The 23,608-nt window shown below is 38.0% G+C and overlaps 1 protein-coding gene across 2 annotated transcripts in view; it reads left to right on the top strand.

The window, feature by feature from the left end:
* MAP3K5 (mitogen-activated protein kinase kinase kinase 5) overlaps positions 1-23,608 on the top strand; it is a 198,912-nt gene that overhangs the window by 134,433 nt on the left and 40,871 nt on the right. For both annotated transcript variants that reach the window (XM_004673883.2, XM_012722711.1), the window contains exons 12-17: positions 369-418; positions 2,837-2,932; positions 5,658-5,739; positions 17,657-17,790; positions 22,437-22,564; positions 23,464-23,600. In XM_004673883.2, the coding sequence (XP_004673940.1) occupies positions 369-418; positions 2,837-2,932; positions 5,658-5,739; positions 17,657-17,790; positions 22,437-22,564; positions 23,464-23,600 (627 nt within the window). The remainder of the gene's footprint in view (positions 1-368; positions 419-2,836; positions 2,933-5,657; positions 5,740-17,656; positions 17,791-22,436; positions 22,565-23,463; positions 23,601-23,608) is intronic.

Genomic DNA, 23,608 nt, shown 5'->3' with positions numbered 1-23,608 from the left:
AAAAAAAAAAGTGTTGCTTGGCTGTTGTAATGAATTACCTTGATCACTGAGTTTTTACATAAAAAATAGAAGCACCACAATTGTTAAATTAATCTGCTAGAAATCAGGTTTTAAAATTGAATGAGACCGATTCTCCCAGATACTCTTGAGAGTTGTTTTATTGAAGTATAGAAATGATTATGTGAAGGAAACTTCACTCTTGTGGCTTTAAGAATGAATTACAGTTTCTATTCAAATAATGTATTCATGAAGAATTGTTCACTAAGAAAAATTTACTCTGTATGTAATTTAAAAATAATAAAAATCTTGTTGGTTTGTTAATTTTCACTTGGATGGCTCACTTATTGTTGTCTTCCCCTGTGTTCTAGAAAGGTATACATGAGTGGAATTTCAGTGCTTCTTCTGTCAGGGGAGTGAGGTAAGTGTCTTTGGTATATTTTGCTTACTTCAAAGACTTTTTGGGAATCTGTCTTGGATAGGGCCTTTAATCATGTTTTAAAAATGCAAAGAACTTTAAGAATCTTCCTATTGATGGAAATGCTCAGTAGATATTGAGCAGTATTGAAATGTTTCTTCAGTCTCACTAACTCCATTATGAAAAGATTGACGATAAAACTATCACTATTAGGCAAACTGACTCTGCTTGTCACCTACTTCAGATATGGCGACTGAAGGGTAAACTGAAGATCTGTGCCTGGTGTAGATAATACTGAGCTATATAGAATCCCCTGTGTGTGGGGGACTGGTTGAGCTGCTTTATGTTAAAGGATGGTTTTCTGGTCTTTAGGAACCAGAAACTCATCAGGAGCTAATCTCTCTTTAGATAGGTCCAGAACACACTTGCCATCTATCAGGCTGTACCTCATAGTTGGTGTTAACTTGGTGAAATTATAGGGAATTCACTTTTTAAAAACTTTTCCTAAGGTCACTATTGATGAAGTGTTCTTGAAATGACAGTGACTCACTTTGGTGCCCTTCAGTTCTGAAAGTGCCATCATAATGCCAGGAAATACCAATTCTTGGGATTTAGAAATATTTTTTCAGAATCAGGAGTCACTGGCTAGGTGTCTAAATACTTGTTCTCTAGAGAGAAACTCATGCTAAATCAGCTATTGCAAACTTCAAACCAAACTAGTTGTATTTGCTACTATATATCCCTCACATAATAGAAATGATAAAACACATATTTTTCAGGTCACTTATGCAATACCTTGTTGGTTTTTGGCATAAAAGTATTTGGTTTTGTTAGAGCATGAACTGGTAGAGCTGTTTGAGTCATTGGTAATTGGAGTTTGCCTGGTAAAACCACCTGTTACCTCATGAGTGAACAGAAATAAGCAAGATTATGGCTGACTCATCTATGTATGTTCCAATTGATGCCTTCTCAAAAAAACTTTACTCTCTCAATATATAATTTTCAAGACCAGTCACTACCAAGACATTCATTTATTGTTGCATTTTTAAGCAGTTCATTTCTCTTTATTGTATCTATTTTCCAGTGAATTGATTTATTTTAGTTAGGTATGACATCACTACTTAACCTTTGCTGTGATTCATGACAGATGCATAGAAGGCTTTACGCGGCTGCTAATGATTTTTATGTTGGAACACTTGAGTGACATAAAATTAGCTCTTCAAAAATTAACTTTTCTTGCCTTCCTCCTCTATAAAGATACGGCAAACTAAGAAAATTCCAATAAGGCACTATTTGTCTTGCATCAGCTCAGAATTTACTCAGCTTGGTCAACAGGCAAATGTTGAGTACCAGCTCAACTCAAATGTTGAGTCTTTTAAAGGATACAAAATGACTAAGATGTGCCCTCCACTCCCAAAGAGCTCTCAGCCTGCCAGGGGAAAAGACATTTTAACAACTAATGACAACAGCGTCACTGTGAGATGAGCAATCACAGGAGTTAATTCAAAGGATAGAGGCGGAACCGGAAGTCTTTTTTGTTTAAGGCAGAAGTAGGGAAGGGCTGTCCGGTAAGGCCTAAATTGGACTTTAAATGATGAATAAAGTGTCTTTTAAAAGTCCAAAAGATAAGCATTCCAAATGGAAGGAACAGCAGTAAGTGGCATTAAATGGACCTTGGCATGACAGCCCTCGGGCCACATCTGTCCCACTGTCTGTGTTTGTAAATAAAATTGTATTGGAATTCAGCCATATTCATTCATTGGTGTATTAGTCAGCTGCTCCAATTCCAAAACTAAGTAGTGTGACTTACAAAGCCTGAAATACTTACTCTCTTGCCTGTTCCAGACTATTTGTCATCTTTAGACATTAGACAGTCTGGCCTGACTGGCAAACTTAATACTATGCAGTATGCAGTAAACCAGCTATGCAGTAAACCACTTGCTGCATCCAAACCAAGTGCTGTTGAACATTTCTTCCTTCCTCTGAAGTTTCTACAGTGAATGGGATGCTTTTCTTACCTCTACAATTGCCTTCCTGGCTTTGAAATCTCTCATTGTTTTAGAAGTCCCATAAAATCACAATCACTTCAGTCAGTCAGTCAGTGGGTCTTTATGCTTTCCTTTCCAATACATAGTTTCTAGTTCTTGTAGGTAGGACATCTTTCCCAGGCTCAGCTAACGAACAGTGACCTTACAGTACTCAAGAGTAACCCCATCTGCTGATAAGAGTAGGGCAGTTCTTAGAAGAGTGGATAACTTCAGTATGTGGTACTGGGAATATCACTTTCTTAACATGCTATTTATAACTTTTTGTTGTAGACAAACATAATTGGGATTGGATTTGAAAAGCATTTATTTTTCCTTACAGATCCATAGAAGTATTGGTATTTGCTAGATTGATTCTTTTTGTTGTTTGTTCCAGTATTTCTAAATTTGAAGAACGATGCTGTTTCCTTTATGTGCTTCACAACTCTGATGATTTCCAAATCTATTTCTGTACAGAACTTCATTGTAAAAAGTACGTATTAGTCATTGTTTATGTATAAAAGACTGTTCTTACCTGATCATTATTTTTAATTAATGAGTGATCATTTAGCTCCTCTAGAGAATTCATGGCTATGTGGTTATATAAATATCTCATTTCAGCTAATATTTTATAATTACGTGGTATGCTTAAGAGTCACAGAATTTGAGGGGCTCTCTTTAATAAATCTAACTTTTCCTTAGTCATAATTTATTTTTCCACAGACAGATCATTAACCATGACTTACCAGTTAATTGCCTAAAATTATGTCTCATTTTAAAAGTTCTCACTTATTGTATGATTATCAAAATTTTTCATTCTCCAATTCTTTTTGAATAAGCTTACTGCTATCTATATAACAGTGGTTCTTGACTGTGGTTCACCTTGGAATCAACTGATAGTCTTTTAAATAGTGCCAGGCTCTGCCTGAACAATTCTATTAAACTTCCTGGGGGAAAGTAAGTTCAGTGCCAGTGACCTTGTCTCCACCAATAAAAGATAATTCTGCCATCTGTAGACTGCATTGTACATTTGTGTTGACCTTGCTGAGTTTATTTCTCTTGGGGTTATAGGTAGGTAGCTTCAGCTCCTTTGAACACAGTACCTGATATAGAGACCTAGAGAGCTGAGAGACAACTTAGAAACCAAATTGCACATAAAAGTCAATTTGGGCTGAAAATATTGTTAGGAAGTTTTCTTATTCAAATTATCACCCATTAGAAATGGTTGGTAATGCTCACTACAATATACTGAAATTTTTATCTCAGAATGCCTTCTTGGTATTTGTTAAATCTGTTACTCTTGGCTAGAGCATTATCTTTATAAAATGTGTAGTAAAAAGACTTGAAAACAAGAAAGAAATCCTACTCCATATATGATCTTCTTTTCCACTTCACAAAATTATTGATTTGTGTTAATTATGAGTTAAATGTATGTACAAGTGGTTTTCCTGGATGTAAAAGTCTGTGTCTAAAGCTAAAATTTTGGGGATCAGTTCCTTTCTTCTTCCTCTTGCTTTCATCGCTAACTCATCATGATACTAAGCCTTCATCAGAGCATGACGGTTACTCCGCTCTACAGTAGTTTTTTCTTGTCACTGACCTCCAAAAATTGTGTAGAGAGAAAGGAAGAGTGAGGAAGTAGACAACAAATCCCAGCTCCATAAATAGACTGACTCCAAAATATTGTCTGTTTTATTATTATATTCTCAAAAGCCAGTGCAGTTTTGTTCTAGCAGACAATGAGTGTTTATTGGATACAAGGAAAGGTGAATGGATGGGAGGAAGGACCGAAAGAGGCCTGGACATGGCATGGAATATCTAAGTTGTTTTTGATAAACGTTCCTTGCCGGAACATACCCTGCTCTTTCCTTGAGCTGCCAGTGCCCTGTCAGTGAGGTCAGCAGCCCCGATCCCCAGCCCAGGCCTTCTATTTGAGTCTGTCAGTCATTAGTGTTGCCTCTAGATGGACTGGTTACAGCTAGTGTTGCAGGAGGAGATACTGTTTCTTGCTATAATTTATTTTTTTTTTTAGCTCTGAAATGGACTCCAGATAAATTAAAAATCTTTCAAGAAGACTTCCTGAAGAAAAGTTTTGTCACCCAAAGAGAGGTGACGTCTGTCACAAACATGTACTCTGGGTTTTCCTATCTCACATCAGCATCGTGCAGGCTGCATTTATGAGATCTCATGTGTATAATATGAGATACTCAGGCAAAAGATTTAATAATTAAAATTAAATGGTATAGTAGACAGCGCTGTATCAAATAATTTAGAGGCTATTCCAGACTAGAGGTATTTTCAGTAGTCACATTTTAAATATTAACAGCAGCAGAACAATAATAGCCAAGGTATTATGAGTGAACTGTGCTAAGCAATTTGCAAGTATTACCTCAAGTCATTTGCACAACCTGTGAAGTAGTGAAGTATATTTTATAATAAAGGGATGAGATTCAGAGAGATGGAGGAACTTGCCCTAAATCATACAAATATTAACAATCTTAGCATGATAACCAAGTCTACATTTATAATAATTCAGTGAATTTGTTTAGCTTCATCGTTTTAATTCTGCAATATATTATTTGAAATGAGGCATGTGATCAGAAATTTCTAGAGAATCTTACAGACTGGTATTTTTTCAAGTCATATTCTCACTGCTACTGATTACTGACTTATTTTATCTTTTATGAAAGTAACATTACAACATTGTTTGAGGTATTAAGAATAAACACATGTATATACTACATTCACTTAACTGTTTAAATTCCACCTCTATCCTTCACCATACAGTTCTCTCCCTTTCCACAGTTTACCCTCTACTCTTTTTGCCTTTCCTGCCACTAATTGGTATCACTAACTACTGATTGGTATTAATTGGTCCAAAAATTTATCTTCATTTTATGTAGTTCATCTGTTTGATTTCAGTATATACCAGGTATAAGTGAAATTATGTGGTGCTTGTTCTTCTCTGACTGGTTTGTTTCCCTCAAGTATAATTCCCTCTCATTCTATCCATATTGTTGAATATGGCAGGGTTTGTCTTTTTCGTAGCTGATTGGTATTCCATTGATTTTAGAGACCCTTAGCTTCTATTTTTTGCTCTGATGTACTTTGGAACATCCTTGCTTACATTTAAGTTTGCATGTAGAACAACACATTTAATTAGTACTTAGTAATGATGTATAGAATTAGCAGTGATGATGTACCAACTTTCACTGTAGGTTTTTTGAAATGGTGAACACCATTACTGAAGAGAAGGGGAAAAGCACAGAAGAAGGAGACTGTGATGGTGACTCCCTGGAGGTAATCAATTATGTTTCAGTGTTGAATTTACAAAATTTCTGTGACCAGTTTTTTTTTTTTTTTTGAAGTCAGGAATTTTATTAAAACTAAGCACTTTTGCCTGTGGGTCTTACACACATTTCAGATTTTATAAAGTAATTAGATTGCCCTTTTTACTTTAAACTTTTTTCCTTATTTCTTTTTTTTTTTTGAGGGCCCTGCTTTCTGCAGCTCTTCCTTTATCAGGTCCCAGTGATCTTTTTTATAGTCTAGTATGCCATAGTGTCAGGAAGAGGCTGCATTGTTCCCCTCTTCCTTTAGAACTTTTTTTTTTATTACAAAGTTTATTTTTACATCATTTTGCACATTTTTTTTTTCATCTCGATTGTGTGACCAGTTTTTTTAATTGAACTATTTTTTTTGGTCTCTAAAAGTGAGTGAGGTCCTGAAGAGTGAATTCTGTAATTTAAGAAACCCATGCAAGAGGCTGGCTTCATCTCAGAGGCTGCACTGTTAGACTTCATGGTGAATCTTCAGTTGCTTGTGCTTTTTTAAAATTAATTTATTTTCTTACAGCATTGCTCATTGTTGTACAGTGATTGGTTTCTCCCCTCAGATGTGTCTCTCTCGTTCTCCCCCCTCTAGGAGTGCCCTCAGTGCCTGCGTCTCAGTACCTCCACACATATTTCATCCTCCTCCTAATTACAAGCAATTCAGATACGCAATGTTTAATGAAAACATTGATAGAACTATTTTCGGCCCCATGTGTATGCTATGCAAAGAACCCAATTAATGGAATAAAGAGAGGAAGTAATGGTAATCATCAGAAAATGCTGTTCCTCCCAATCAAAATCCTTTCCTGGTGCCTCAGGTGTAACTGGATGCAACTTTTAGGTTGTGTCATTTTTTTTTTCTCAGATTTTCTGCATGAATTAGAGCCTCCACCACTGCCAGGGTCAATGCCAAGTGATGAGTTTCTAGAGTGTCTGAACAATGACACTTCTGCAGACATGACAGACTATGGTGTTCTCCAAGCTCTTGGGGCAGAATTCTGAATGCAAGCAATAGTGAAAATTACATTTTTAATGTTAAAAGTGAAACTGAACAAACTAGAGCACTAGTTGCACTGCTATAGGTCACCTTGATGATATCATTACATGCACTAAAAGTTTTATGAAAACACTGGTGGTGCAGCAAGTTAAAGCACAGCACTATAAAGCTAAAGTCACTTCAGTATGAGTTAGATCCCCACCCTGGAGGTGACCCACACGGCGGCAGATGCCTCCTGACCCACCCGCTGCTCCCCTCAGCAGTGTATTTTGATGATCAGCCTATTCTGCTTCCCATTCTGTCTCTGCTGATGTGTCTGACCACCCCTGCAACTCTGGTTTGCACCCCAGCTCTGTATGCACAAATAAATAAATCTTTAAGAAACAACAACAAAAATACCACTGATGTATACAGTAGAACAATCAATGGAAAATTTAAGTTCAGTAATTAATTATTAAATCTGCATGTATTTAATTTCTATAATTACTCAAGTCAAGATATCTTTACTGCTCCTAGCTAAGCCTCAGACTTTTCATTAGCTATAAAATGATGACTGTCCTAATTTGGAGGAAATTTTTTTTCTCTATGCATTAGCTTGTTGTTTATCACAGTGATAGAAAATTCTTCTTACTTGTATGTTTTATATCTTACAATTTTATGTTTTCTTATTCAAGTGGTTGTGTTGATTCCCACCTCAATGGTTACATTTCACTATGTCTGTTTTTACATGCTTTAAATTTTATATCCCTTGATACACAGCAGCTGATGGGGTAAACATTAACAAAGGCAAGTAAAATAAAACAGGTCCATTAGTAAATATAAAATCATGAAATGACAGACTGAAAAATTCTTCTGCAGTATCATCAGTTGCTGACTTTTTTAACCATTGTTACCTTTTCTTTCATACCTTTCCATAAGGAAAGGTATGAAAGAAAACATACAAAACATACAAAACATACAAAATAGCATAGCCATACTACTAATTGAATCAACTGTTCAGATACAGGCTCTACCATCTAGGTTTCTATGTCATTAACACTGAAAAAAAATCACTTAATGATGCACTTCTCATAATGTATCTACTGTTGTTAAGTGACACATGACTGTAAATAAGGAGGAAAATTCTCAGGTTTCTTTCTAGTAATTTTTCATAGTTCTGCTGACCCCACAAGAAAAAGTATATACAACAGTGCTCTGATTCAGCCAAGTGCTCTTAATATACCTTTCTCCATTAAGTGCAGAGATACTATTCTCTTAATATTAGAAAAACATTCTTACACTTCTATCTTTGCATTTCCTCAGAATAATCTAAACCTTCTACAATGTTCTTGTTGAACTGAAGCGCCAATAGAGTGAATACAGGCATACTTGCTTTAGGTATTTAACATAGTTTGCATTATGCCACAGCCAGTGATATCACTGGTGTGGTTTGTGAGGCAGAAAAGGGGCAAGAGTGGTCCTTAGGGATAGTATTAATGAAGGGATATAGTGATGTTCTGTACTGTGAGGCAGAGCTCTGTCTTGGCTATCTCTCAGTGAATGTCCCTTTTCTAACCAAAGCACCTTTATAGAATGAGCTATTAAATATAACTTGTATATTTGCAAAATGCACAATAGCTCCATTACATATTTGGTGACATTCCTTAGATGTTTTTTTATATGCATGCTGTTTTCTTTTTTATAATTTCTTTGTTTGAGTATGTTTTATATCAGATATCATCCCAAGAGAATTCCCCACCACCAATCCCCCCCGTGCACCACACCTCAGTCCCTTGTGCTCTTCCCACCCATGTTTTGTATCTTCTCCCTTTCAAAAGTCTCTGAACAATAGCTGTCTCTTTATTCTGTTTAGTTTTGTTTTATTGATTTTCTTAAATAGATATTATTTTTCCCTAACCCCTTATTTGATTTCTCCTATATTCCTCCTATAAGTGAAACCACCAATATTTTTCTTTTTCCATCTGACTTATTTCATTGAGCATAATCCCTTCTAACGCTGTCCATGTTGGCTGATTGACATTAGCTTATCTTTTTTTATTGCTCATTAGTATTCCATTGTATATATGTGCCACATCTTCTTGTTCCAGTCATGTATTTTTAGGCATCTGGGTTGTTTCCAAGCTCTAGCTAGTATAAATAGTGCTGCAATAAACATGGGGATGCATGCATCCTTTCGAATTAATGTTTCTGTGTCCTTTGGGTCGATTCCTAACAGTGGAATCCTGAGTTAAATGGCAGCTCCATTTTAGTAATCTGACGAACCTCCACGCAGCTTTCCATAGTGGTTGGACTAGTTTGCATTCCCACCACCAGTGTAGGAGAGTTCCTTTTTCTTCACACCCTCACCAGCATTTGTTGTTATTAGTTTTTTTAGTATGTGCCATTCTCACTGGTGTGAGGTGCTATCACATAGTGATTTCAATTTGCATTTCCCTGATTATGAGGGATGCTGAGCATTTTTTCATGTCTGTTGGCCATTTGCATTTCATCTTTGGAGATGTGTCTTTTGAGTTCTACTGACCATTTTTTTTATTGGATTATTTACTTTGCTTTTCTTGATATTTACTTTGCTTTTCTTGAGTCGTGTGAGTTCTTTGTATATCTTTGTGATCAGTCCTTTGTCAGTTGTGTGAAGTACAAAAGTTTTCTCCCAATCACAAGGGTGTCTCTTTGCTTTGGTGAATGTCTCCTTTGCTATACAAAAGCTTTTTAACTTGATGTAGTACCAGCTGTTTATCCCCTTAGGTATTTTTAAGTCTTTACTAAAACTAGTTTTTCAGTATACTATTCGATTGAAATGAGTTCTATAATTTCATTTCCATTAACTGAACTTGAACTTCAGTCTATGATTGCTATACCAAAAATAATTTCTCCACTTTCCATTAGAATATAAACAGAATTACTTTAGAATAATATTTGCACAATGGTTAAGATTTGTATGTAGAATAGTTATTTGCTGCTCTTTACCTCAATTGGAAATAGAATTTAAATTATTTTAATACATGTATCAATTATTCCTAAAACCTTCAAGTACCTTTGCCCAAACTAAAATAAAAAATGTTGGGAAGGTCAGATAGCCTTCAGGATTTATAAATTCACATAGGGTAGTGTCAGCACTCTATTCTGATTCTATAAACTACAAGTTTGAAGCTAATCCTGACTTCTGGGCATTCAGAGGACATATTCAGAGGCCAATATTAAGATTCATTTTCTGAATTGAATATTAAGGCTTCTTTGAAGTCGTAAAATTAGAGGAGAGATTCCCTTTGGGTCATGGTCAAACCCTCCAAGTGATTAAATCTGGTTCTAGTGAAATTCTGTGCTGGACACCAAAGGCATGGATGCTGCTTTAATTTGCCAGTGTAATCTGAACAAGGTTCACACCTGCTGGGCTACATGATTTCATGCCTTAGATAACAGTTAAACAAGAGGGTCTTTTTTTGTTTTAAATTAGTATATGTCCTCTTTTCAGATGAATAGTTTTTGAAGATTTAGTTTGTTTGTTTATGCATACAAGACCTGAGGTCTAGGGTAGAGTTGCTGGGGGTAGGGAGGGGCGGGGTGAGAGGATTCACAGAGACAGAGTGGGGAGCAGAACAGATGGATTAACTGAAATACACTGCTGAGAGGAGCAGCGAGCAAAATAGGAGAGGTCTGCTGCATCACGTGAGTCAGCTCCCTGCCTGGGTGGCAAACCCATGCAGCCATAGCTGAATTTTGCATGGTGCCCTGACCAGAAAGGTCTTAATTGTCCTTTCCTAACTGAAATTCTTCATAACTTTCAATTTTAGTACAAATTGTTACAAGGTTATTTCAAAGATAGCTCTAAACCACTTTCAGAGGACTTTTCTGCTTTTAAACAGAAAAAGAAACCTCTTATGATTAAAGACCATTTTTTTTAAAGAATTATTTATTTATGCATACATAATGGCAATACAGGCTAGAGGTGCAGGGGCAGTGAGAGGATTCACCAGAGACAGAGCGGGGAGCACAACAGGCAGATTGATGAAGTCCACTGCTGAGGGGAGTAGCGGGCAGGTCAGGAGAGGTCTGCTGTGCCATGCGGGTGAGGTCCAGGGCGGGGATTAAACTAGCACTGAACCAGCTGTGGCTAGCTTACAGTGCTGCGCTTTAATCCACTGTGACACCAAGGAAGGCCTAAAGACTGTTTTTAACTCAGCTCATTATGTTGACATGGAGAAAGGATGAAACTGTATTTTAAATAATTCAGTCTATTATAAATTTATATTAAAATCATTGAACACGTTAGGATTCTAACCCTTATCAGCTGTAGTCCCTATTTTTTTTTTCTCCTGGTCTTAAGATCTCCATACACTTTGAACAGCAAGGACATTTATCCAGTAATCAAAACCAGACACATCACCTCTGCTCTAGCTTCTCTTATTCCTCATATCCAGTCTTTTGTCTAGCCCCTTCCTTTCATCCTCTTCATCACTTTCCCAATCTCAGGTCTTCATCATGTCTCATGTAGTCTGATCTCTCTCCCACAGTCCATACATGGTCTCTGTCATCCTTGAAGAGATCTCTCACATAGATTTAATCCCATGACTACTCTACTTAAAAACCTTGATGCCATTCAAAATGCAATTATCTTAACTCTCTAAATTACCACTTCCTGTCCACCCTACCCTGTAGTCCAGCAATGGCAAACTCCTTTCCAGAAGGCCAAGCTTTTCCTGTGTCTGGGCTTGACATGTAGTTCTGACTCCAAATGTGTTTTCTGCTGTATCCCACTTGGAACAGAGATCCAATTCAAATCACTTTTTTCTTTGAATCTTTTTTCAACTTCCTGGTCTCATATTTCTCTGTTCTGTTAGCATTTTTATGCCATCTTTTACCCTGACTCTTCTCAATGCATTGTGAGTCAGTGGCCTGCACCAGACTGTCAACATCTAAAGACAGGACTGTGGTTCTGCTTCCCTCTTAATCACATAGTCTCACATGTGCCACTAATCCAAGCAGAAGAATTTCAGTCAGAAGATGCATAAGTTGTGGAGTGATGGAGCCAGATTGTTAAAATAATATCTCAAACTTGGAGGTTGAGGAGAAGTCAGTTGGAGGGGGTAGCGTAGATGCTGGAACACTGACTTGAAAGTTGTTTAATCAATGTGAAGTCAATGAAAGTATAAATGCCATAACCAAGCTAAATAGCATAACTAAGCCATTATCAACCCATTTTTTTTTTCTCTTTTTAAAATTTCCTTGGGAGGTGGGGGCAGGAACTATGAATAACTGAGATCTTTCTTGCTCAGTACAAAATGTGTTGTGTCCCTCTTTGCTCCTCTTCCAAGCACTACATATTTTCTTCCTCACTCATCTTGCCCCTCCCCTTCTCTTTCTCTCTGTTCCCCTTTTTTCCCTCCCTCCATCTTTTTACATCCATGTATACCTCACTTATTGTTATCCAGTGATCACATGATTTACATGAGCCTGAGGCACTCATAACAACTGGCCCAGCGAGCCTGTCTGCACAGCTTCCAGTGTGTAGAAGGAGAAAGTTGATTCCATGTGTGGGTGGAGTGTGGACACACAGAACAAAAGGAAGGGTTTCCTTTGTTCAGATACATGCAGGATGATGAAATACCTACTATTTCCCTGTCAGGTGGTTTGCCTCACAAACATTAATGGTGAATTAGGATTTAGAATTAACCTAAATCAATTTGGAGTCATCAAGTAGCACACTGATTTATTTTTTCTTTTACATTCTGTTTCTATTTTTATAAAGATCGGAATCTGAACATCCACAGTTCCTGTACTGTCTGAGAAAACGTATCACTTACCATGTTGTATGATATATCATTTTGTTACTCATTATTCATTCTGTTGGAGGGAAGAAAACTTTTCCTCCACCAACTCAGATTCAGTGATAGAGACCTACAAATTTACTGACAGAAAACAGATTAACAGGAGAAAATAAAGTTTATCCATGCATATGGTAGCAACCCAGCAAAGTGGCAGTTGAATAGCTACAGTTAAGAATTTATCTCAAGCAGTTCTCCTGCCCACTTTTGCCTATTTGGGTACCTCTTTTTTTTTTCTTCTTTCCCTAATAAGTCTGTCCTTTTAAAATGTAAAATAATGTAAAAATAATAATTTTTAAAATGTAAAATAATAATAACAATAATTTAATCCTAATAAGGAAAGTCCTTTTTTTAAAGAACTGGAGCACAGGCCAGAGCCACAGGGGCAGTGAGAGGATAGGACTTCAAGAGGAAGCAAATTGTAAGGAATCCATGAGGAACATTTTGACAAGGTTTTATTATGTAATTTCTCATTCACATACAAATGGTCCTAAGAATGTATAATGGGAGCTGTATTTTTTTGGAAGTCAGAAAAAAATTGTTTAGGTAGTGTTTTGTTTTGTTTTTTTTCCTATTATTTATTCAGTTGTTTTTGGCTTAAAATTATCTTCACGCCCCTGTTGGTGGATCCAAACGGATCCCATCCATTCACTCAACACTTGTTTTTTAGAGAAAAGTGGTTGGTACTAGAGATATAACAACATGTAGAAAAATCTCTGTTCTCATTGAGCATAATTTATTAAGAAATGAACAAGAAACAACATAAATAGCTAAAATATATCATGTGTTTGACAATGATGAGTTTTTTTTTTTTTAAAGATTTATTTATTCATACAGAACTAGAGTACAGGTTAGAGGTGCAGGGACAGTGAGAGGATTCACCAGAGAAATAGTGGGGAGCAGAACAGGCTGAATGATGAAATACACTGCTGAGGGGAGCAGCAGGCAGGTCAGGAGAGGTCTATGGGTCAGCTCCCTGGCCGGGATCGAATTCATGCTGCAGTGGCATCTGAAAGCTTCATAATGCAGTGCTTTAACCCATTGTGCCACCAGGAAGAGCCCAACAATGATCAGTTTTAAGGAATAAGTAAGACAGTGAAGGGTTTAGCAAATTACAGGGAAATGGTGTGTACAATTTTAGACAAAGAGGGGGATATTTGATAAAAATCAGAGAGAAGAGAGATCTAGCAAATTAGATCTACAGCTTTGTGCCTGCAGCTTTATTAGTATTCTATGAAGCCAACAGTAGTGATTAATGTTTTTAGCATTTATGTGTTAAGAAGGCAATGCAGACTGGAAATTAACAAAGCTTTGGGTCCTCATGGTGACCAGTCACCCTGGGTGATTAAGTGCCATGGGAAGTTTGTGGCTTTTGAGAATGTGGTTGTTACTAGAGGTCCCTTGACAGAGCAAGGACTCAGTGAATCACCACTTTGTTTGGCCTTGTCAGTATTGTCATCCTGCACTCATTCTTTTCCCAGTACCAGTTTAGACTGCGGTGGGCAGGCAACAATAGAAGATGATTCTAGAAGTATTCCCATCATTGCTTCAAAATGCACTTGTTTCCCCTAGCAACAACCTGGTTTGCTACCCTATTGCCATAGAAATAGAATACAATATATATAAGCAGTATACTCTTACTTTTTATTTTTTGAAACACTCCACCTACCTACCCACCCCCCTTTTTCTCCATGTTTGACATTTTATAGACCTTGCCTCCTCTTAGTCCTTGGCCCAAACTTCTTTTCACTTTATCTGGCTATCACACAGATAATTCTCTGCCCTTAGAGAGCAGGGTGGTCTCAATCCTGACATTTCAGTTTATATCTCTATCTTATAAGAATAGAAAGAAGAGATTAAAAGAACCCAAGCAGCAGTTACTCAGTGGAGTGAGCTCAGTCGCCTTGGTATTACCAAAGGTCCTTATGAATTTTACTGTGACCACTTTGTTGTCAGAAGTCAACTTCCATACCTCATGAATAATCCTTTAAAGAAGAATCGCCTTTCAATGCTTTAGATTACTGAGGAGAACTTAAACTTAAGGGGCTTCCTTAAAACTTACATATTCATTTTTGTGTTGTATAAATACAGCTGTGGCAACATTCCTTTCAACCAAAGATAAGCCGATACTGACTTTGAATGTTTTGTTTGGCACCTATTTTTTTTTTTTAAGATTTATTTATGCATACAAGAGCTGGGATGTAGACCAAAGTTAGGAGTGGTGAAAGGATTCACCAGAGACAGAGTAGAGAGCAGAACAGGCAGATTTACTGAAATACACTGCCGAGGGGAGCAGCAGTGAGACAGGAGAGGTCTGCTGTGTCATACAGGTTAGCTCCCTGCCTGGGGATTGAACTCATACTGCAGTGGCTAGGGATAACTTGATAGCACTGAGACTTTAATCCCCGTGCCAGTAGGGAGGCCCTTTTGGCACCTATATTTTAAAAAGTTTCTCATCAACTTTATATGCTGGACTAACTCAGTAGATCACTACTGAGCACGACAACTCAGAGAGATTGTGAAGACAAGGGGCAGAGCAACTAAAGTCCTGGTTTTCAAAGAGCTGAGCTTATGCTTGGATTGCTGAAAGAGGAGGAGTGACAGATGCTGAAGGAGTCAGGGCAGGAGAGGAGGATAGCAGGGTGGCCCGGACCTGAGCCAACAGCAGGTGAGAGTAAACCTGTCTGCATTTGGCAATCACTTTGTGTGGAGTAAAAAGAGTACAGAGGCTGCGGGTCTGCCAGATGTCAGCTTGAACAGATGAATGGGTGTCCAGTGGACGTTAACAGAATGCTAGAACACTTTTACAGTGCCAGTGTTTGGAAACAGTATGAAGAACAAAAAATCTGGGATCTTGTAAGCTGAATTTAAGCCACAGTTCTAAAATACTTTCACTGGAAGAGATATTTCTGATCATTTATAAACTGAAGTTAGTCATAGATCTTCCCTACTATGAGCTAGCTTTTATTTTTTATTTTTTTTAACTTCTTATAGCAGTGTATGGTGATGCCAGAACTAGGCTCCGGGTAGAGGTTCCTGTTCCTTTCATAGGAGGCATTGACACAGATGAGCTACTTAGGTACTGGCCCTCTGCAGCCTCTTATTGGCCTGGTCTTGGCTGGTAAATTTCCATCATGGATGGCACAGCATGGTGGAAATCCAGACAGGAATTGAGTGTGGGGAGTTGGGTTCCTACTGCTGGCATTGTTAGACTGTATAGTAATGCTACTGGAGCCTGGCTTTATCTCCTAGTCTGGGGAAATTGTTCGGTGATTCCTGCCCTTCTTCCTTTACCCTGGAAATGGCTGTCTTCTACTCTAGACTAGGACAATCTCTGTTCTACATTAGGCAGCCTGAGAAGAAGTATTACCTAGTGAATCAAGGTACCTAGAAATGGGTGTGCAGGGTCACCACTGGAAACGTAGATATCCCCTGCCAGAGCTTGGTCCTGTCCTTAGCAGAGCAGATCCGCTATAAGAGGTCAGTGCTCATGCTGTCCCAGTATGCTACTGGATGCAGCTCTCCCCTGAGAGACTGCAACCTGGTTGCTTCTGTCAAGACTTGGGAACCTATTAGAGACACATAAATTGGAGCTGGTAATGACACGCCTCTCATCCTTCACAGCAGTGACCTCTCAAGTGAAGAATATGCACCGTTTCAAAGGAATCTGATTACCTTGGAACCACTGTTTCCTTTTGCATTCTAATCTTTTTTTTTTTTAAAGATTTATTTATTTGTGCATACAGAACTGGGGTACAGGCCAGAGGCTCAGGGGTGGCGAGAGGCTTCACCAGAGACAGAGTGAGGAGCAGAACAGGCAGATCTACGAAGTACACTGCTGAGGGGAGCAGCGGGAGGGTCCGGAGAGGTCTGCCACGCCATGTGGTCACCTCCAGGGCAGGCGGGAATCGAACTCATGCGGAAGTGGCATTAGCTTCTTAGTGCTGTGCTTTAACCTGCTGCGCCACCAGGGAGGGCCGTACAGTCTAATCTTTTAACTTCATATTTTATAGATTTGTTTGCTGTACCAATTTTTAAGGATTCTATTAAAACCCACTGTGATTATATTTGTCTATTTTTCTTTGTCATTTTATCAACTCTGCTTTAAGACTATGTTTTGAGTATAAACAGCCATGATCACTATCCTTTTTGTGGGTTATTTTCACTATTAATGTTAAATATATTGGCTTTTCGATGTTAGAAATCAGTTGCTTCCAATGGTCAACCAAACCTTTCTGTGAATCTACCTCTGGCTCCCAGTTTTGTACTTAAAGCGCAGACAATAGAAGACACATATTCTCTATTCTCGTCTGCTGAATAGTAGCTTTACAGTTTTCAGAGACAGTGCTTGATTGTGTGGCTTGACTCCAACATAAAGGGTGTGTATTTCTAGATGATGTCTCCAGGCCTGAAGCAGCCTCTTGCAAGTGCTCTCTATCCCTTTTTCATATTGATCTAATTTTCTTTTTGACTGGTATGCTTGACAGTTTGGGGTTTAGACTATAGATAATTCCCTTAAACATCAAACATGAAATTCTCCCTCTCATTTAAAAAAAAAAAAAGTCTTAGGAAAATAGTCATAAAGTAAAAAAATACTTAGCTTGTCATCATAAACCTTTAAGACTTTGATATTCTTCTAACCCAAAGACTTTCAGTGGTTTATTCCTCCTGTCAGAATGTGAACTACTTCGCATATTTCAAAAGTTGAAAAACAAATGAAATCTTATTTAGATGTGCTAGACATTGATAGACTTGATGTTAATCATATTCATCCAGAATCATTGAAAAATAGGATTTTTAAGTAGACATGGGAGGCGCCCTTTTATGGATTTAAGTACATAATTCCCTACATGTTCAGAAGAGTCATGAAAACAGACACACTATATGCTTTATTTTGAGACAGCCTGCCTTTTGGATTTTGAAACTGCTTCTTAAAACATCTTATTGTTCCACTTGTTAAAGCCATTTGGTAAAATAAGAAAAAAATGTTCTTGAAAAATATTGATGTTTAAAATGTAGAGTGCAACTGACATGTCGATCTTCTCTCCCCATGTTTCCTTTTGTAGTATGACTATGAATATGATGAAAATGGTGACAGAGTCGTTTTAGGAAAAGGCACTTACGGCATAGTTTATGCAGGTCGCGACCTAAGCAACCAAGTCAGAATCGCTATCAAGGAAATCCCAGAGAGAGATAGCAGGTACAGTCATTGTGGCTAATAAAAGCTGTTTTCTAAGCTATTTGGGGTTGTTAATAATATCTTAGAAAGTAATTTGGTTGTGATCTGATTAATGAAACTGTCTAAAAATGTCATTGCTTTAATTAGCTCCTCTGGGGCTGATTGCTGTTACGTCATTTAGTGGTTCAGGCAGATCAATGGGGAGGGAGGCATCTCTGGGAAACAGGACAGGACTTCTGAGGAGTAGAGAGTCTGGCAGCGGTGCCTCACGTTCATCATTGAGGTCTCAATTCAGATGTTAGGCCTTCAGAGCAGTCTTCTCTAATGACAGCAAGCTGATAATTCACCTTCTTCCATACAACCAGTGTCTTAGGTCCCAACTACTTAGTATTGACTTTCAGGGGGACCATGTGTTTCCAGCCTCTGTGTCTGCATTTCATGTGTAAAGAAAACAGAAAACAAACTTACCCAGAGATGTTTGGCATATTTTTATATTTGTTCATTGGCCAAAAGTAAGTAGCCATAACTACCAGGGAAGTTAGAAACTCACCAGTGTTTTCACTTTTCTCTTTAAACAAAGCCATGGAGACAAGAACAGAGAGTAGGTAGGCAAACAACTCTTGCTATGTGTCTCCTGTATGGTTCCAGTTTGTATTTTCTGTGATATTGCTGCAATTTTCTCTCAAAAATAAGACATATTTATGAATTCTCATGAAATAGTTAATAGAAATTCATTCAATACCTAAAGTAGCATATATAAATTTATCACATTAAAATTGTTGCTAAATGTCCCTCCCCATAGGTTCCTAATTTGTAGTTAAGACTAGCCTTTGAAACAACAAAAAATATTGGAGACACAATTTTTCTTATGAGATTGCTACAGCTGAGCTCATTAATGTTGATGAATTTAAATGAGCACGAGGAAGAAAACGTCGTATAAACATCACAGTTTTGGATGTGGTGTTGGTATAGACACACAACAAGGTGTGTAACTGCATCCCCGTGGTGTAACTGTAATTAGATCATGGTCGAAACCAATGGTAATACATTAACAATTATATTAAGAAAAATAAAATCACTGTGTAGCTTCCATTCACTTAACTACCACTGGGCACACACCAAGTGCACCAGCATGACAAAGATCCTGCTCCCGTGCACTGTAATCATGTGAGTGGTTTCAAAACACTTGCATGAATATCTCTTCTCTGGAATAGGCAGAGGTTTGGGGTATCCTTGTTACCAATGTTAAGATAACAATAGAGTCTATCACGTTATCTATCTTGTTGTTATGAGATGCAATACAAAGGTATTTCCATCTTTGTGCCCTGGAGAGATTTGATGTTTGATTAAAAAAGACGGCAGGGGGCCCTCCATGGTGGCACATCGGGTTAAAGCACAACACTGAGAATCTAAAGTCGCTTCTGCATGAGTTCTATTCCTGCCTGCCCTGGAGGTGACCACATGGGTCTGCAGACCTCTCCTGACCCGCCCGCTGCTCCCCTCAGCAGTGTACTTCCATCGATCTGCCTCTTCTGCTCCCCACTCTGCCTTTGGTGAAGCCTCTTGCCACCCCTGAGCCTCTGGCCTGTACCCCAGTTCTATATACACAAATAAATAAATCTTTAAAAAAAAAAAAAAAAAGGCCCTCCCTGGTGGCGCAGCGGGTTAAAGCACAGCACTGAGAATCTGAAGCCACTTCCTCATGAGTTCTATTCCTGCCTGCCCTGGAGGTGACCACATGGGTCTGCAGACCTCTCCTGACCCGCCCGCTGCTCCCCTCAGCAGTGTACTTCGTGGATCTGCCTGTTCTGCTCCCCACTCTGCCTTTGGTGAAGCCTCTTGCCACCCCTGAGCCTCTGGCCTGTACCCCAGTTCTATATACACAAATAAATAAATCTTTAAAAAAAAAAAAAAAAAAAAAAAGATGGCAGGGCCTCCCTGGTGGTGCAGGGGCTAAAGACAGTGCTATCAACCTCTTGCCAGCCACTCAGCTTGAGTTTGATCCCTAGGCAGGGAGCTGTCCCAGAAGGCACAGCAGATCTCTCTTGTCTCACCCACTCCACTGCTCCCCGCAGCAGTGTGTTTTGGTTAATCTGCCTGTTCTGCTCTCCACTCTGTCTCTGGTGAATCCTCTCACCCCCTGCCCCCACCTCTGGCCTACACCCCAGTTCTTATATGCAAAAATCAATCTTTAAAAAAAAAAAGACAGCAGTCAGAAAGGATCCTTGTAAGGTAACAGGAGGGATGTGAATAATGCATGACCCAGCATGCACTAGCTGTTGCCATCTGTGGTGAGGATCATGGCAACAAAACAGTTTCTTCTGTGTTTCCTTCACATTCATAAAGCATAGTTTTGTGGTTATTCAGGGCTCGGCACTTACATGCTTAGTGAAAATTATTGGATGTTAGTAATGACTTCCATGTTGGAGGAGAGTTTTTATTCTCAGTTAAGAAGAATCCTGACTGTTAGTGCAGCTTTTGCATTATCCTGGAGTTACATAACAGGTGGAGGTAGTGTTTTTACTGCCTCAGGATCTTACTTTTCAGCATTCATTACTGATTTTTAATAGAGGGTCAGTAGGTGGGATTCCTTTTGTTCATCAGAAACTGAGTTAGTAGCTTGCTTCAGATTGCTCAGCTGTTTTAATGTCCTAAATCTGTAGAAGAGGCCCAGATATTTTCCACTGGTTTATCTCATGAGTATCAAGAGCATTGTTGCACTAACGTGAAAATGTTTGAATCCCTTGGGGAAAGAAGCTTGTAAATGGCTTCAGAGTTGAGGGTCATTACCTAAGTGTCTTCCTGGTAACATTTAGATTAGTGTTTTCATTTAACTCATTCAAGTAATTATCAAATGATATTACTCTCCCAATGGATAACCTTTTAATAGGTTCAATTTAATACTCGCCTTTGTAATTCTTAGAACAAGTATAAAGAAAAATGAAATGAATGAAAGATCTAAAATACAAGTGAATTTTTTAAAGATTTGTTTACTTATGCGTATAAGAGCTGGGATGTGGGCCAGAGGTGCAGGGGGTTGGTTAGAGGATTCACCAGAGACAGAAAGGGCAACGGAACAGGAAGATCTCCTGAAATACACTGCTGAAGGGAGCAGTAGGTGAGACAGGAGAGGTCTGTATCATATGAATCAACTCCCTGCCTGGGGATCAAACTCATGCTGCAGTGGCTGCAGTTAGCTTCTTAGTGCTGAAACTTAACCCCTGGCACCACGAGAAAGGCCCATCAAATCAATTATTTGACAACTTTCTGAGTACTGTTTCAGATCATAAGTTTGTTTAAACTAAAAATGTTTACAATCTGCTAATTTTTATTATTTTTTTAAAGATTTATTTACTTATACAGGACTGGGGTACCGGCCAGAGATGTGGAGGGTGAGAGGATTCACCAGGGACAGAGTGGGGAGCAGAACAGGCAGATGGACGAAGTACACTGCTGAGGGGAGCAGAAGGCAGGCCAGGAGAGGTCACCTCCGGGGCAGGCGGGGATCGAACTCATGCGGAAATGGCTTAAGCTTCTTAGTGCTGTGCTTTAACCCGCTGCGCCACCAGGGAGAGCCACAATCTGCTGATTATTTAACTTGCTAGTTTATCCTAGAAAAACTCCATGAAAATAGTATTATTCAGTGTTACCTAATTCTAGTATTTGTTATTGGCATTAAAAAAATCCATTCTGTTGATTTAAATTTACAAATTCTCAGCAATTTTTGTGTGTAGGAATAAAGCAAGTATGAGGCACCTGGTTTGTGTTTCGCATCTGCAGTCTTCAGTGTACAAAAGAACAAAGTTTAATGAATAGCATTGAGTTGTACTTTGTGACTGCTGACACCCTTCCATAATTAGTTATACAATTGTAGTGGAGTTACCTTTTATTCAGGGTTGTTAAAAGCTTACCAGCATTATAGTACTTCAAATAATTGTCAGAAGTATATTCTGTTATTCCAGAAATATAAACTACTTTCATTTTATATTTTGATAAAGCAGCATATACCAAGTATATGATTTTAAAGTCTGGTTTAAAGCTGATCTTTCAAGGGTAGTAATTGGTTAGGATTGCACAAAAAAGAAGAAAAGAAAAATAGAGTTGCTGGTAAGATGAAGATTTTAAAGCAAAGGCCTTAAGAAGATTTGAGATGTGATTTTGTGTTTTTGTTGAAGAGATGATCTGTATGAAGTTCTAGAACTAACATTAAAGTTATTTGCACTTTCTGTCTTCCTGGGTAATAGTCTTAGAATAATAAAGTTAGGTTATGACATCAATGGAACAGAAAGTCATGTTATTGAAGAAAGTAAGTCATATGGGTAATTACAATTTTCTTGGTTACAAATGTTGGCTCTTTTATTTACTAGCTTTGAGATGTTGGGCAATTGCCTTAGCTGTAAGGTAAGCATATAAATAATATCTTATCATGAGGTTATTGTGAGAAGTGAGCTAATACATTTAAGTACCGAAGGCTTAGAGTAGTGACTAAACACTTCTGTCGTGGTTTCAACATCACAGAATTTATGCTGTAAGAAAAAAGGGCCTTAAATTTTATTTTATACATATGAGTATTTTTTTAAGTTGACATTTTCAGTTTGCATTGCTTAAATATGTAGACTAAAGTCTGGAGATGTAATTAGCCCATTGACATTTTTATGTCTTTTTAGATACTCCCAGCCTCTCCATGAAGAAATAGCATTGCATAAACATCTGAAGCACAAAAATATTGTCCAATATCTGGGCTCTTTCAGTGAAAATGGTTTCATTAAAATCTTTATGGAGCAGGTCCCAGGAGGTAAGAGATATTTTTCTTTCTTTAAAAAATATAAATGTCTAGAGTCTTGAAGAAGAGTAAACTGGTGGAATTTAAAAGAAAATTTAAGCATGTCACGTTACCTTACAGTTTATTAGGAGCCAAATAAATTGCCAAACTATTTTAATATTGTCAGAGAGGAGAAATTTCCACCTTCCACCCTTGGTTCTCCTTGGCTGGTTCAAGAGTCAAACAAATATCAGAAAGATTAACAGGAGAAAAAAAATGTAATTAGGTACCTCCAGAGACTTTACATACACATTAAAAATTCCAAAGATGTATATAAATAGCATAAATAATATAGCTCATTCAGATCTCATTCAGAGAAAGAGAGTAAGGGCCTTCAAAAGGAAGAAAGGCAAGTCACAAGAAGATGAACTATCGCATATTTGGTGTATATGTTTGCTGGCCAGGCTAAAGACAATAGGACGAGAAATTTTAACAAACAGACTCTGCCAGGTTCTTCCCAATCTACCACCCCCAACCTCTTGAACTGTATTACCCAGTGGTGATACTTCCTTCCTGGAAGAGACCCTCTATCAAAATTCTATTAGCAGAAATGAGGAATATCAAAACTCTTCCTGATCTTTGGGTCTTAGTTGTCTTAAGATTACTCCATACTAAAGTGGTATATTTTAGGATCACACACTCTATCCCTTAGTATTATTGTGATTTGAATTAAGGTTACCCAATGAGTCTGTTTTTATTATGACTATGTTTGATGATTATCTTCAGAATTTAAATTCACATTTGAGCCCAAGTGTCCAGTACAGCCCTTAGGCCAGTGTGACAACCTCATAAATGTTAGCCTACGTCAGTTTTATAAAGTGCTTTAAAGAACTTACTTGAATAAAATTTTACTCTTTTGCCCTGCTTTACAGGCAGTCTTTCTGCTCTCCTTCGTTCCAAATGGGGCCCTCTGAAAGACAATGAGCAAACAATTGGTTTTTATACAAAGCAGATACTGGAAGGATTAAAGTACCTCCATGACAATCAGATAGTTCACCGGGATATCAAGGTAAAATG

The sequence above is a fragment of the Condylura cristata genome, unplaced genomic scaffold (genome assembly GCF_000260355.1).
Source record: "Condylura cristata isolate star-nosed mole 26May11 unplaced genomic scaffold, ConCri1.0 scaffold00001, whole genome shotgun sequence".
In the NCBI taxonomy this organism is placed as follows: domain Eukaryota; kingdom Metazoa; phylum Chordata; class Mammalia; order Eulipotyphla; family Talpidae; genus Condylura; species Condylura cristata.
This window is presented reverse-complemented; position numbering and strand designations above follow the sequence as displayed.